Source organism: Abramis brama (assembly GCF_963993115.1).
Source record: "Abramis brama genome assembly, chromosome: 8".
In the NCBI taxonomy this organism is placed as follows: domain Eukaryota; kingdom Metazoa; phylum Chordata; class Actinopteri; order Cypriniformes; family Leuciscidae; genus Abramis; species Abramis brama.
Genome location: NC_139970.1, coordinates 36392642 through 36407631, shown reverse-complemented (window position 1 = coordinate 36407631; position 14990 = coordinate 36392642). Strand labels below are relative to the sequence as shown.

The following is a 14990-nucleotide window of genomic DNA, read 5'->3' as shown; positions in this document are numbered from 1 at the left end:
ACCACCGATGCAAGCCATCTGCTGTCGCCTCTTCCACTCGGGTAACTCATCTGATATGAGCAGTGCTATATTAAAGGGATGGATCAATATGTTATGACAACATGTTTTTGATCATAACTTCAGTAAACTATGGAGTGCCGCAGGGATCTGTGTTGGGCCCTCTATTATTCTCAATATATATGATGCCACTTGGAAATATTATAAGGAAACATGGAATTAGTTTCCATTGTTGATGACACTCAAATATATATTTCATCACGGCCGGATGAAAACGCTAAATTATCCAAATTGACAGAGTGTGTTAAAAGATTGGATGACGCGTAATTTTCTTTTATTAAATCCAGACAAGACAGAGCTCTGTCTTGTCTGGATTTAATAAAAGAAAATTACGCGGTTTCCTCCGGTTTTTTGAACCGATAAGTATTACCTAGGTAATACTTATCGGTTCAAAAAACCGCCCACAGAACCTCTCACAATACAACTTTGACATCGTAGGATGTCCTGTTACTTTATCCTCTACAGTAAAAGACCTGGGTGTTATACTCGATTGTAACCTGTCTTTTGAAAATCATATTTAATATGTTACAAAAACAGCCTTTTTCCACCTTAGAAACATTGCTAAGCTACGTAATATGCTATCAGTTTCTGATGCAGAAAAGTTAGTTCATGCATTCATGACCTCGAGACTAGATTACTGTAATGCTTTATTAGCTGGTTGTCCTGCATCCTCAATAAACAAGCTACAGTTAGTTCAAAATGCAGCTGCTAGAGTTCTTACTAGATCAAGAAAATATGATCATATAACACAGATTTTATCATCACTACATTGGTTACCTATAAAGTTCCGTATTAATTACAAGGTATTGCTACTGACTTATAAAGCCCTAAACGGCTTAGCTCCAGTCTATTTAACGGATCTTCTATCGCCCTATAATCCATCGCGCTCTTTAAGATCACTAAATTCGAGGCTTTTGGTCATACCTAGGATATCCAGATCCACCAAAGGAGGGAGAGCATTTTCACATTTGGCTCCGAAACTCTGGAATAGTCTTCCTGATACTGTTCGTTGCTCGGACTCGCTCTCCCAGTTTAAAACTAGATTAAAGACGCATCTTTTCGACCAGGCATTCATATAATATTTTTAATCTTACAGTTCAAACTACAATCCGGCCTCTAGTTCATAAATGCCAGAGGAGAACTGGCCCCGACTGAGCCTGGGTTCTCCCAAGGTTTTTTTTTTTCTCCATTAGGTCACCTGATGGAGTTTTAGGACACCATTAGGTCACTTGATGGAGTTTTTTCGGTTATACTTGATTTGATTTGATGTTTTTACATTGCTTTAACTCAACAAAATAAGTTATGCAATTTGCAACTTTTTTTAAGTTAATGTAAGTTGAAATGACTTAAACATCCAAGTTGATTGTACTGAAAAATTTAAGGCAGCAACGTTTTTTTTACAGTGTACCACTGATTTATATACAGTACATTATAGACATTACCCCACATTTCTAGTTAATTCTATGGGAAGGTGTGTTTACTGACCTACCTCTATTTTTATGTTTAGGACAGTAAACGTTTGTCTAATGGCCATTTCCTCCTGTTGCATCTCTGTTGTTGTCCGACCCTTTGTTTCAGCCTCCACTGAAAATATAATGATAATGTCCATTAAGCTGTCATCTATGAAACACTTCCTCCTGTGTAAATGTTTGTGTACAATTTTCTAATTGTCTTTTAATGCCCTATTTTTCATTTACTGGCCTTCTGAAGCTACATGCTTGTTTCCCAGAAAACATTACAATTTACCGTGATCATTGTTTTCAAAAAGTAACGACACAAAGTATTAACAGTCACTTTTTAAATGTTTTCTTTATTTAAAAAAGAAAAAAAAATCCAGCTATAATTTTGTCTTGTGGTGTAAATGTAAACATCTGCTATGTGAAAGTTCTTCTCTTTTTTTATCCTCTTATTTTATTACAATTATTAACATTTTGCAGATTCTGCAAGGTGTATGTAAACTTTGGAGTCTGAATATACGATGCACATGATCCATTGCTATGTATTATACAGAGCAGAAACACTTAATATTGCTCTCATTTTACCTTGACCCTCCAAAGTCTTTTTCTTGAAGTCATACTCATATTGCAGATCTTCCAAAACCTGAATGTCCTGTTCTATTTCCTGAAGAAATAAAAGGAAGCTACTGTGTTGAATGTTTCGAGATAGTTTCATATAGTTAATGAAAAATATCCAAACAGACGAGTCTGTTGTGTATTTGAATGTTCATGTTTTAAGAATGACTGAAAGTGAGAGTAAAGTGCCATATTAATTAGCCTACAGTAAGATGCTTTACCTGCACACTCTTCTTCAGCTTGTTGACTTTATGGTCCAAATCATTTTGTTGTTCCATCGTCGTACTCTCCTGTGATGAGTCAACTTCTTATTAGACGTATAGGCTACTTCGACGAATGCCAGTATATTAAAAGGTATGAATAACTTACTTTACAAACAAGTGACTTCTCCTCATTCAGGGTGTTGGATATGATCGTAGCCATGTAAACAATGTCCTCATAAGTGCTCCTAGTGCGAGAAATATAAATATGCTACACAAAATAAAATTATTATAAATATACTGTATCTTTACAATATTGCGGAACAAAGAGCAAAGTAGTGCACCTTTTGTTTTTTGTTTTTTACTTTATTGAAGATAATCAACAATACAATCAAAGGAGCAAACGTTAAAGAAATACACAAAAAAAGAGAGAAAAAAAAATACAGACACTGAGCAAAACACAAGATTATTAATCAAATAAACACATTAAACATAGTACAATTAACCACAGTTTTAACAGCTTTTTTGTTTTGTATGGAAGAGATGGTAGAAATATATTGTTCCATTTCAGTTTTTAGCACCGAAAAAAGTGTTTTTTTATTACTGAATTTGCATTTATGGATATGGAATTTGGCAACAAATAAGATTAGGTTTACTAGAAAGAGTGCATCATTGTCCTTCCCACAGTCACTAAAACAACCAAAAATTACATTTTTGTAGAACAGGGAGAACTCAGGAAGAATATTGTCAACTAAAAATGAATTAATGTCTTTCCAGAGCTTATATGTGAATTCACAAGACCAAAATAAATGTGAAATAGTTTCAGGATGTAAGCCACAAAAGGAGCATTTTACATCAATGTCATTCTTAAACTTATTTAAGCATACATTTGTGGGGTAAAACCTGTATAGTAACTTGAACGAGACTTCTTTAATTTTGTTAGTTAAAAGGAACTTCTGGGGTAGGGACCAGACTTTTTCCCAGTCTATGTTAAAGGAGCCGTATGTAAGATTGTGGCCAAAACTGGTACTGCAATCACTTTCAAATTACTGTAGAGCAGTGTATCCCCTCCCCCTCCCCCCTGACTCGAGGTTGCCAGATAGGCTGCAGAATCCAGCAGGAATGTTTGTAGCTGCAGCTGTGGTAACTAGAGCAGAGCTGGCAACCCGGATGCCGAAACACTACTGACTTCGTGATTGGTAGATAGGTGGAGGGTGGGGCATCAGGCCAAAACACAAGATGACAACATCAACATCAGTTGAGGGCTGCAACTTCACTTTTTAAATGACAATATCCTGGCCGGACTACTGTTGTCAGTGATATAAGTATTTGAAATGAACATGATTTCTTAATGTCTAGTGACATCAGGGCCATTTTATGATTAATTGAAATACATTTCTTACATACAGCTCCTTTAAGGTCAAACTTATTCCAATAGAAGGATGCAGAAGAAATAGAGAATAGGTCCGCCTGAAACAAGGATCTAATTTTGGAGTTCGATGCTTTATAGGAAGAGAAACAGACTTTACCTAACGGAAGCAAAGTAGTGCACCTGTAAGAAGTCCTGCTTGGTTTTGTTACGCTATACCCATGCAGGAAGTTATTTCAGTCAAGATATGCATGTTCAGAATAAAATGCAACTACTACTTTCACAAGCCTACACTACTAGAAACTGGACAAATTAATAGAGGAAATTACAGATATTGACTTGTTATCACATGCTTTGGTTGACTTATTTGGGTTTATTGTGTAATGCATGATAAATAAATAAAAAACACTACATTTATTTTTTAAGTATATTTCCTTAAAAAAAGTTTTAAAAAAATGTGATTCTATTTGTTATGATTGCTTGAAAGTTCAACGTAACCTTTTCTAATTTACCATTATAAATTTACCTGTGAGCGTTAAGTAATTCTTCATTAAAAGATAAGCGCGTCAATTCGTTGCATTTAAAAAATAATAATATTTAGTTTCACTTTGCAGTTCTGTTTGTTGCCACTAGTGGCCTCAGACGAACATACTACATACTTTATCTTTAAAGGGATAGTTCACTTTAAAATGGAAATTCTGTCATCATATACAGTACTCACCCTCATGTTGTTTCAATCCTTTATGAATTTCTTTCTTCTGCTGAACAAGAAAGGAAGATATTTAGAAGAATATCAGTAACCAGACAGTTTCTGGTCCCATTGACTTCCATAGGAAAAAATATATACTATGGAAGTCAATGGGACCAGAAACTGTCTGGTTACTGATATTCTTCTAAATATCTTCCTTTCTTGTTCAGCAGAAGAAAGAAATTCAAACAGGGTTGAAACAACATGAGGGTGAGTATGATGACATAATTTTCATTTTAAAGTGAACTATCCCTTTAAGCTTTGGTAAGATGGTGGATGAAAGATATGGAAGCATATGGGTAGCAATATTCAATTTGAAATGTAATATGCAAAATGTCAATGCAATATGTAAAATGACAATGCAATATGTAAAATGGCAATGTATTTCTGTATTTAAATTTACATTTTCCATTACATGTGTGCAACGTTTGGTTTTATAATTATACGTCTATAATTCATTGTCTAATATTTTAAAAACCGTAGCTGGGGGACTGGTGACGTCATCACCTGCAATTAAATGAAGCAGCACAAACCAGCACAAACAAACGAGACTGTTTTATTTGGAGCATGTGGGGGCTGGGTAACCTCAGAATGACCTACAAATATTATTTTAATATCTAAAAAAACCGAAGCAGCACAAACAAACAAAAAATTCCAGCACAAACGAAGTAAAAACGATTGAGCCTATTTTGCCGATGTTTGGGTGGGGGCGGGGCCAACTCACGCAGAGATTGACAGGATGGGAGGGGGCGGGGCGTGATCGGCTCTGAATGCATTTTCAATATGCACATTGCACAATTTTGCTTCATTAATTGCGGGACATTTCATGTAAATGCAATCACAAGTGTCTTAACTGTGAGTGTAAATGCAATTAAGAAAAATTGCATTAAATGATAATTTTGCTACAGTTTTTGCTTGAACATGTTAAACATACCTAATCATTTCTGTAATACATTTTCTTTTTAATCTTTCAAATTGAATATTGCAACCCATATGCTTCCATAGAATGAGAGAACCCGCTGTTGAGAAACAAAAAACAAAAATGTTTAAACTACATGAAAAACAACATGTAATAGTCTTTATTAGTACTTCACATTATGTAACACTGTCTAATGTTCAAAAATAGATCACAAAATTATTCCAGCTTGGATCTGAAGCAGTTGCTGACTGTAGAGGGTCGGTTGTTGTTTATTATTGTATCTGGCTGACTGAAATCAGAGTGTGTGTTTGTGCAATTATGGCAATGGTATATACAGTAAAGATTGTTTTGATGTGCAAAAATAAATACATACTTCACAAAAGAGAGGAGGTTTTTCTCAAACAAATGTCTTAACAGAAACAGAGAATTTGCATGTATTCATATATCTAGCATGAGAGACTGGTACGCAGACTCACTAAATATAATTATTACATACATTCTCAGTGACAACAAAATGCAAGTTTCTTGACCATATGTTCACATTTATATATATATATATATATATATATATATATAAAGAAATAGGATTACACTGTTTTAGCTGTAAATGTATTCTGTAATCTGACTAAAGAAAATGGCTTCTTTTCATCACATAAGAAGTGAAGAATAAATGTAGTATATTTTTATGACTAATTTAGTAGAGAGAAGATCTGTGCAAAGATGAATCCTTTGGGTATCACTATCTGTCTCCATCGTTCATTATAGTTGTGACAGATGCAGTACTTCTAGAAACAGGATCATATTCTCCCCAAAAAATTTGGATTAAATTTAGATGCATCGGTGGAGAAAAGTTCCTCAAACCAGCGTTGCCTTAATGTGCTCAACACTTTTGGAGTCTTGAAACAGGGCTAAAAATATGGATAAATAAAACATGAATATAGTTTTTTAGAAACAGAAATACACATATAAAAAAGAGAGTAGAAAGTAAGGAAAAGTAATTGCTTACTTTTCTGACACAGAAATCATGCGTCTGTCTATATATGGTTTGATGGGTTTGTCTATCTCCATCTCTTCTGAATCTGATGGACAAAAGAACATGTAAGGTGTGTTGATATTGACAAAACACGTGGTCTCTAACATACAGTGGTCCTAAAATGCTTTTGAACACAGTTCCACTTACATCTGTTTTCTGTGACTTCAGATCAAACAAACAAAATTTTGTCAACCATTTTGCTTGAAAAAAGTGCTTGTGCTCTCTCATTAAAAAAAAAAAAAATGGTACTTGGTTCAATATTTTGTTTCTTAATGCAATGAAATTCATTGTTAAGTGTGACTGACTATATATTTGGGGACACTATATACTATATATACAGTTATATATACAGTTAGAAGAGAAATGTGCTGTAATATATTAAAGGGATAGTTAACCCTTGTCATCATTTACTCAACCTCATGTCATTCCAAAAAAGACTTTTATTTATCTTCTGAACACAAATTAATATTTTTAATGAAACCTGAGAGATTTGCAAACTTAAATGCTGTAAGCATTGTTTGCTGATCAGATTAAATCTGTTCATCATATAAAGCGATTGTGTCTCTTCGGAAGACTTGGATTAAACTGCTTGGTTCATATGGATTTCTTTTACAATCTCTTTATGAATGTCTTCAATTGTCATAGTTTTGGGTGAATAGACTTTTAATGGAGGGACAGAAATCACTCAGATTTCATTACAAATATCTTAATTTGTGTTCCGAAGATGAACAAAGGCTTATGGGGTTGGAACAACATGAGGGTGAGTAAATGATGATGGAATTAGAATTTTTGAGTGAACTATCCCTTTAAAATATACTATGTACCTTTTGTGTTATATAGTGATGTTTTTTTGCACCCATGAGATCTGCATCATAATCTTGGCCACATGATGTACTTTTACATTCATGTCTTACCCCTGTTTTTACTCAATGAATGAATGAATGGACTTGTATCTACCATCACAAGAGCTGCTATAGTAGCGACCAAAAGCGTCATCTTTTGGGATGTCTGGGTAAAGGTAGACGAGGGGATTCACTGGAACCTCCTCTGAAGCAGTGAGGGTGTAGTCCCGGATGACGTTAGGCAAAGAGATGTTCGCCAGATCTGATTTAGTGTAGGGCTTCACCGAATGCATCTTAGGTTTACCTATAATTTACACACATGTTGATACTCATTCACGTGCAGTAAAAGACTGCCAGATGCACACTATTATTGTTTTGTTTTTTAAAATGATTATAAAATACTCAGTTCAAACCAGCACACACCGTCCTGTGAATGCTCCACCCACGTGATGGTGATTCCTCCTTCTCGACAGCTTTCACTGAAGCGCAGAAGGAAAGTGCCCGGGGGTTTGTCTATCAACAAAGCCTTCTCTTTCCCTTTACTCATGAACCCCATAATATACCTGCATATTGTTATGAGAAATTAAAAAAATATATAAATAAAGTTTTTGGTAGCTTGTGGCATTGAATAAAAATATCCATCAAATTTCAATGTGAATGAATTTGTCATTGTTACACTGTAATTGTACATTTAAGTACTGTAACTACATGTACTTACTATAGGGTTAGGATTAGGGTTTGGTTTGGTTTAAGCTTAGTTGCATGTAATTATGCATAATTTATAGTTATTACTATAGTAGCTACATGTAACATGTAACAATGCCACTGTAAAATAAAGTGTTACCGCAATTAGTTTTATTTGGAATAACGCAGACTGTTGAATCATACACAATAAGAGCAGAAAGATATATTAATAAAGAAAATGGGGTGAATGTTGAATTCGTGTTGACTTTAATTAATTTCAAACTGAAATTAGAATTGGAATTAAATAATAATAATAATAATGATGGAACTCTTACCCATCATTCCAGATGTTGAGCAGATGTTTTTTAATAAGGTCCAGAATTCCATCCATCCACAGCCAGAACGCTAGACCCCTCTCATTAGGAGACATCTAGGTGAAAACACACAAGTTTATTTTATTATTTCATTTATACTACCTCCATTTGATTAGATAAAGCAAGTGGATATGGTATGGCCTTGACAATTTTTATTACACAGTATATATGTATATGTGTGTGTGTGCGTGTGTGTGTGTGAGTGAGTGTGTGAGTGAGTGTGTGTGTGTGTATGTGTGTGTGTATACAGGTGAAAATCGAAAATTTGAATATCGTGCAAAAGTTATAATTTTGATGATTATGGCTTACAGCTTATGAAAACCCCAAATTCAAAATCTCAGAAAATTTGAATATTACATCAAATCAATAAAAAAAAGGATTTTAAATACAGAAATGTCGGCCCTCCGAAAAGTATAATCATGCATATGTATATATATATATATATATATATATACTAAATATATTAGTTTCACCTTTTAATTTGAATTACTGAAATACACAAACTTTTGCACAATATTCAAATTTTTCGAGTTTCACCTGTATGTATAGACATTTAAAGTGATTCAAAAAAGTTAATCAAAGTTGTCCTAAGACAAGAACGGGTATTATTTAAAATTCATGGGTAACTTTGATGAAAGGTTTTGATTCACTTCAAATGGTGACTACTATATATATATATATATAAATATATATACTGTATATATATATATATTCAGTTAGTGTCGAGTTCTAAAAGCCCAGCTGTTCTATTTGGTATCAGGTTCTTCCACAGTCTCAGTTTTCTCTCTAAGTTTTGTTTTATCAGTAAATCATGTGCTGACAGCAGAGGAACAAACAAAAGTGAGATCGGTAAAAGAAAACGAAAGCAACTTTCCTGTCTTTGTTTCAGTCACTATCATAAACCTACCTTACAAAATGTATTCCAGTAAATGAGACCCTCGGGGTCACCTTGGGCTTCATGACCTGAAAACATATACGAAATCTGAAAAAATGTGCTATATATTAAGAAAATATAAATAATATTTCTTATTAAGAAATAAGAAAATATAAATAAACTCACCAAGAAGTTTGTCGGCCAGCGTTCTCAGCTGCTCAGAGTTCAACGCTCGTTTAGTGACAGAAGAAAACTGCCAGCTTATGACCTTTGAAAGCTGCTCCCATTTCACTGGTGGCGGATTCAAGAAGAACGTCAGATTCTGAGAGAGACAGCGAGAGATGGACGGCGAGAGTCAGAATGGAAGCATCAGTAGAGGACAAAAGCACTGATGATGGGAAACGGACATACGTGGGGTTCACTCCAGAGCATGTTGTACCATAAGATGGAGCCCCAGGCACTAGGTAACTGATTCACGTGAGAGATCACCACAATAGGAAGTGATATGTTCTGTTTAATCACAATAAAACAGGTCAGGTCAGAATTACTGGTCTGATCAACAGTTCAAATGTCTTGTCTACCCATGTTACTGACATTGTAACTATGTTTCAGAGTACCTTACCGATAAATCAACACATAATTCTGGCTGAATTAACTGAGTTTCAAATCTAAGTAAGTGCAGCTCCTCAGAAATGATGAGAGAAGTCTGTAATAAAAGAAAAATACATCAGCCATTCATAATGATCCATTTCAGTGTATGTGTTTTATGGCCTACCTCATTGGTTCTGTTGCTACATTTCATTTCCTTTAATTGCTGTGGGGAGAAAACAATTTTTCAATCTTTCAAAGTTTTCAATCAGACATTAACATGTATTTATGATGTGCAATAATGTCTTATCTGTCTGTCCTGGGGGTTTTCCACAACATACCAAATGGCGAAATTCAGCTGCTAGACATCCATTGGATTCCTCTAAGTTGATAACTTTAGAAGTTGTCCCTAAAATATTGAATTTTCTACATCTAGGACATTAGAAAACAGACAATTGGATTATTTGAGCTTTGGTGGCATGTATTAAAATGCTAATGGTGAGCCATTCAAATATTTTATTCAAAACAGAATCAGAGTTTGTCATTATGTATTTCAGGCTTATTATCTAGTGATTATTACATTGCTCACTGTAATACTGTACAGTATAGTAATATAGTTGCAGGATTGCAGTCTTGTTCAAATGTGGGTTGCAGAAGCTTTTGTGGTTGTTGTGTGGGCCACAATTAAATGTTTGTTAACCTATCTAAATACATCGACTCATTCAAAACACATTATAGTAATAGATCACATTTGAACTCTGAGTTTCGGCGTAATATGTTACGTACCCTTTTACTGTGTCATTCTCTGTTAAATCTCTACAGGAGAAAAACAAATATACTGTATGAATACACAGATGATAGATAAATACAGTAGATAGATAGATAGATAGATAGATAGATAGATAGATAGATAGATAGATAGATAGATAGATAGATAGATAGATAGATAGATAGATAGACAGAAATGACTTACTTGTCAATAGAGACTTTTACTTTCAGTTGACAGTTCAGTTCAGGGAGTTTGACTAGTGATCTACAAAATAATAAAACATATTTAGATTGGATATTGGCTACACATCAACATCACTGAAATACCATCTAAATTGAGTGACATAAGACTTAGAGCGTCAGTGACTGTAACTTTAACCCACCTGATCTTGACTGTGAACTGAACTCCTGTCTTTATCACCAAGGGTCTCTGAGGATGTGTGGGCATACACGGCTGTCTCTCCACCACAAGAGAACTGAAAGACACGTCACAACCGCTGTCATCCTGTTCAAAACTATGATCTTTCAGAAGTGACGTAAACCACAGAATATATTAAATTCCCCCGTGAACCTTAAACCCACAAATCCTTGTATCAATAACCAGCAGTTTGTCTTTCTGCAGCTTCTACATACAAAGGGAAGAATAGTCACGGTGTTGTGTCTCACTTTGATATAAGGTTTTTGAAGAGTGAAAGTGCCTGTTCATCCAGCTGGCTCTTGCCCAGAGTGAGGGGGTCGTTGTTGTAGGTGAACTTCTGCACCAGTTCCTGAACTTTCTTCAGCTGCTGACGGATCTGCTGCAGACACTCTGCCACCACTGTGAACCTGCAGCACAATTCATGCAGTAGCTCATTATAGAAAAATAATACATCAGTACCAAGGACAGCACCAAAACAAATATACGGGCAATATGAGCTCATTATCTCCAGCTAATTATTTGATAATAAAAATGATTTACTTATCAAAAAGAACATTTTAAAGTCACCATAAAATAAAAAATGAAAATTATTAATAATAAATGATTTATCTGTGCACACATCATCATTTTTTTTCAATTCATGTGCCCTTGTATTCTTTAATCAAAATAACTCCCCCTCCCTCTTCGACATCACTCGACATCACAGCAAAAGCAAATGACAACGATCCAATCAATTCCTGAAAGACAAAATTAAGTTATTAAGTTATTAGTTAACATTATTTTTTCCTTACATGTCATAATGAACTCAGACAAGCTCAATGCCTACTCATTTTTCATCAGTTCTTTGTGAATTGGGAATGTGTGCAATGGATTGTGGGTGATTTAAGGACGCGGAGGATACACTTGATGCAACCTTCAAAATGAGCTAAATGAAGGACGCGTTCGGAACGAAGGTCCTTCAAATTGAGACGGCCTTCGGTGGCGCTTGATGACGTGGCAGCCGAGATATGCAGCCTTACTAGGATCCAGCCTTCCGTTTGGAAAGCAGAAAGCACCCATTATTTTGTTTCCAGCTAGCAATACAGGTAATTTGGAGAGGTTCTCACCAGCTCTGCAGCTGGTCCAGACACGCATTGGGCGGACCACCGATGCAAGCCATCTGCTGTCGCCTCTTCCACTCGGGTAACTCATCTGATATGAGTGTGTGCTGGATCTGCTCTGCTAGAGTCAGTACGTTAGCCATTTCCTTTATCACCACCTGCACACATATATGCTATATTGTAGAAAAGAAATGATACTGAAGAAAATGGCAACATTAATTCCTACTGATGTGAACACAAATCTGCATGCAAGTGCATTTCCCATAATCTCGACCTACCTCTCTTTTCATGCTTAGCGCCATAAACATTTGTCGAATTGCCATTTCCTCCTGCAGGATCTCTTTTGTTTTGTGGACATTCATATCAAGTTCCACTGAAACCATAAGAATAAAAATCATTAGTTCATTCAGACTCTGTTAAAATTTAACATTGATCTAACCAATAACAGATATCCCAAAATGTCATCTGATATCATACCAGGGCGAAATGCTAAGAATGTATCTGTTACCTCGACTCTGCAAGGTCTTTCTCTTGAAGTCATACTCATCTTGTTCGTCCTCCAAAACCTGAATGTCTTGTTCTATTTCCTAGAGAGGCAAATATTCCACAGTTTGTGAAATTGTAGTCACTTCTAGACATAGTTTTTCGGAAATGTGGGTAATTTTTGTGGTAAAGACCCAAAAAGATTCAATATCAGCTCCAAAACCTAGAGATGTTTTACCTGCACGCTCGTCTTCAAATTGTTGATTTTATTGCCCAAATCATTTTGTTGTTCCATCATGAAATTCCCCTGTGATGAGTTCCCTTTACCCTAAAAACAAAATTACAGAGATGAATGACAACACACGCGAAAGTTTGAAATGACAGCTGTGACGCAACAGTTGCACTTTATTTTACAGTAGGTGCATTTACGTGAACTTAGTGTACTTATCCAAGTAAGTCTTGGGTAATATAAGGTAACTACATGGGTTAAGGAGATTAGGTTGAGGGTTAGTACCTACTGTAGTTATTATTACTATAATAAGTACATAGTATGTACATGGGGAACAGGACTGTAAAATAAAGTACAACCAACGAAAGACTAAAAGCCTTACTTGTGTACTAAGTGCAGTTTCCAGTATCTTTCTCTCTTCCTTCAGAGTGTTCGCTATGATCATAGCCATGTGAACAGGATCCTCCTGGAAGTGCTCCTAATGGGAGACGATAAATTCCATTACCATTTCATTCTAGAATAATGAAAATAATTAAATTGAATGTAATCTTTTTTTGCACCTGTAGGTTACGCTTAATTTTGCGTATATTATGCTGTAAGAGGAAGTTGTTTCCCAGGTTGAGACGGCTGTAGTGCTCATCCAGTTGGTTGAGGAGCTCATGGAAGCGTAGGGTGGCCAAGGATACATTACATGCAACGGATTCCCTGCAACCAATAATAATGCATAAAAATTATTTTCAGCTATTCGTGATGCTACTAAATCAAATGAAATATGAAATTACAAAAAAATCTCACCAGTCATGACTTTCAATCCATTGACTGAGATACTGTCGGATCTCCATGGGGAAAGCCTCATCGTAAAGCTGGTCCACTTGCTCCAAATACAGAGCGTCCAGCAGCTGAAGCTGGTTCCACAGCGTCATCTGCAAACATAAAAACGCAAACCATTATGATATACTGTAATACTTTAACTGTTTACATACTACATCCTGTCTGTGTTGACGTTTGTCACCTAACACCTTGTTTATGCGCAGTTATGTTAACATTAGGCATTAAGCTAATAATAATAATAATAACAGTTAATAAAATAAAATAAATAAAATGTGTTATAAAAATGCACAAATGTAATAATATTTAATTATAAATTAGACTTTGATAAAAAGGTTTTTTTTTTATGTAATAAACATAATATTAGAGTTTTAGTGCTGTGTTCATCCATTAAAACCACTTAAAATCAAGGGTTTGATGACTTTCACACTCATTACTGTCCTTTTATGACATGAGTTAGATTAAAGGACTAAATATAATTTTAGAGATTAATTAAATGCTTTTATTCTATCATACAATTAATATCCATTAGTTTTAAAGCTGTATGTAACAGAATAAAATAATATATACTATGTCTGATGTTTCATTCCATGGTAAACAAAACTGCTTTACATGACATTGCATTATACTATAGTATTCTTCAGTTTTCCCACAGTACAAGAACGAACACAGATAAAACGCTAGACAATGTAACAGAAAATTACCTTTCAACATGTAAGTTGGGTCAAGGCACAAAAGCAGTATTTCTCGGGCTAAGTAGACAAGACACACGTAGATTAAACTGTCTCTGCTTCAGACTTTTATTCTCTTCAGTGGCCCCCAAATGGTTATGCATGAAAAACCGACGCAGGTTACAGCCCACGCTGTCATTGTAGGCCAATCGGAATGCTGCAATTACCATATGTAAATATCCTAGTGATGACAACCAATAATGTTCTAGTGCGTACACTATAACCACGCCCCTTTAGCGAATGGCTGTTCCAGCGAAGCACAGCCCTCCCTTGACTATCTGATTACAGAATAGGAACTGTTGAGAAAACAGAAACTTAGCGACACACTAGAAATGAATAATAAATACATACATACATAATTAAAAAAAAAAAACATTCATAATATAAGCAGCTAAGTTCCTTCAACCAATAAAAAATACATTTGGAGCACCTCCGTGGAGCAGTATTTCATTCTGATAGGCTGCGGTCTGGATGGAGCGAGGGAGGGGGGTTGTGAAACTCATGGCATAGCCATCAAGGCAAGCACGCGTTTTCTGAGAAAGCGAGACCTAAACGAACTGAATGCAGGAATTAAACAGAGAAACGAAACTAGGATTTGCGTCAGTTCCCTATCATAATACTATGCCACGGGATGTTTTCATGGGGACCCCTTGGCTTTTGAATGTGCTGTTTT

The 14990-nt window shown here is 35.3% G+C and overlaps 1 protein-coding gene across 2 annotated transcripts; it reads right to left on the bottom strand.

Annotated features, from left to right (window-relative positions):
* Window positions 1-6102: 6102 nt before the first annotated feature.
* stat1b (signal transducer and activator of transcription 1b) lies at window positions 6103-14406 on the bottom strand. 2 transcript variants are annotated; one of them, XM_084121882.1, is made up of 23 exons: window positions 14291-14406; window positions 13554-13681; window positions 13319-13463; window positions 13141-13236; window positions 12768-12857; window positions 12555-12633; window positions 12325-12419; window positions 12053-12219; window positions 11195-11353; window positions 10912-11004; window positions 10734-10793; window positions 10547-10576; window positions 10102-10192; window positions 9948-9986; window positions 9795-9878; window positions 9584-9682; window positions 9359-9494; window positions 9206-9261; window positions 8260-8354; window positions 7664-7803; window positions 7356-7544; window positions 6372-6444; window positions 6103-6273 (listed from the first exon to the last, which is right to left on the bottom strand). In XM_084121882.1, exons 2-23 carry the CDS (start codon window positions 13679-13681, stop codon window positions 6246-6248), a joined length of 2172 nt encoding a protein of 723 aa, XP_083978008.1. In that variant the 5' UTR covers window positions 14291-14406; the 3' UTR covers window positions 6103-6245. The 2 variants fall into 2 exon arrangements, with proteins under 2 accessions (XP_083978008.1, XP_083978009.1); XM_084121883.1 differs by having other exon boundaries at window positions 12053-12204.
* Between the last annotated feature and the right edge of the window lie 584 nt (window positions 14407-14990).

Coding starts and splice junctions, on each gene's coding strand:
- stat1b (XM_084121882.1), bottom strand. CDS start 13,681: ATGACGCTGTGGAACCAGCTTCAGCTGCTGGACGCTCTGTATTTGGAG. Junction 13,464..13,553: donor TGGATTGAAAGTCATGACTG/GTGAGATTTTTT, acceptor TATTGGTTGCAG/GGAATCCGTTGCATGTAATG. Junction 10,193..10,546: donor GAGAATGACACAGTAAAAGG/GTACGTAACATA, acceptor CTAATGTCCTAG/ATGTAGAAAATTCAATATTT.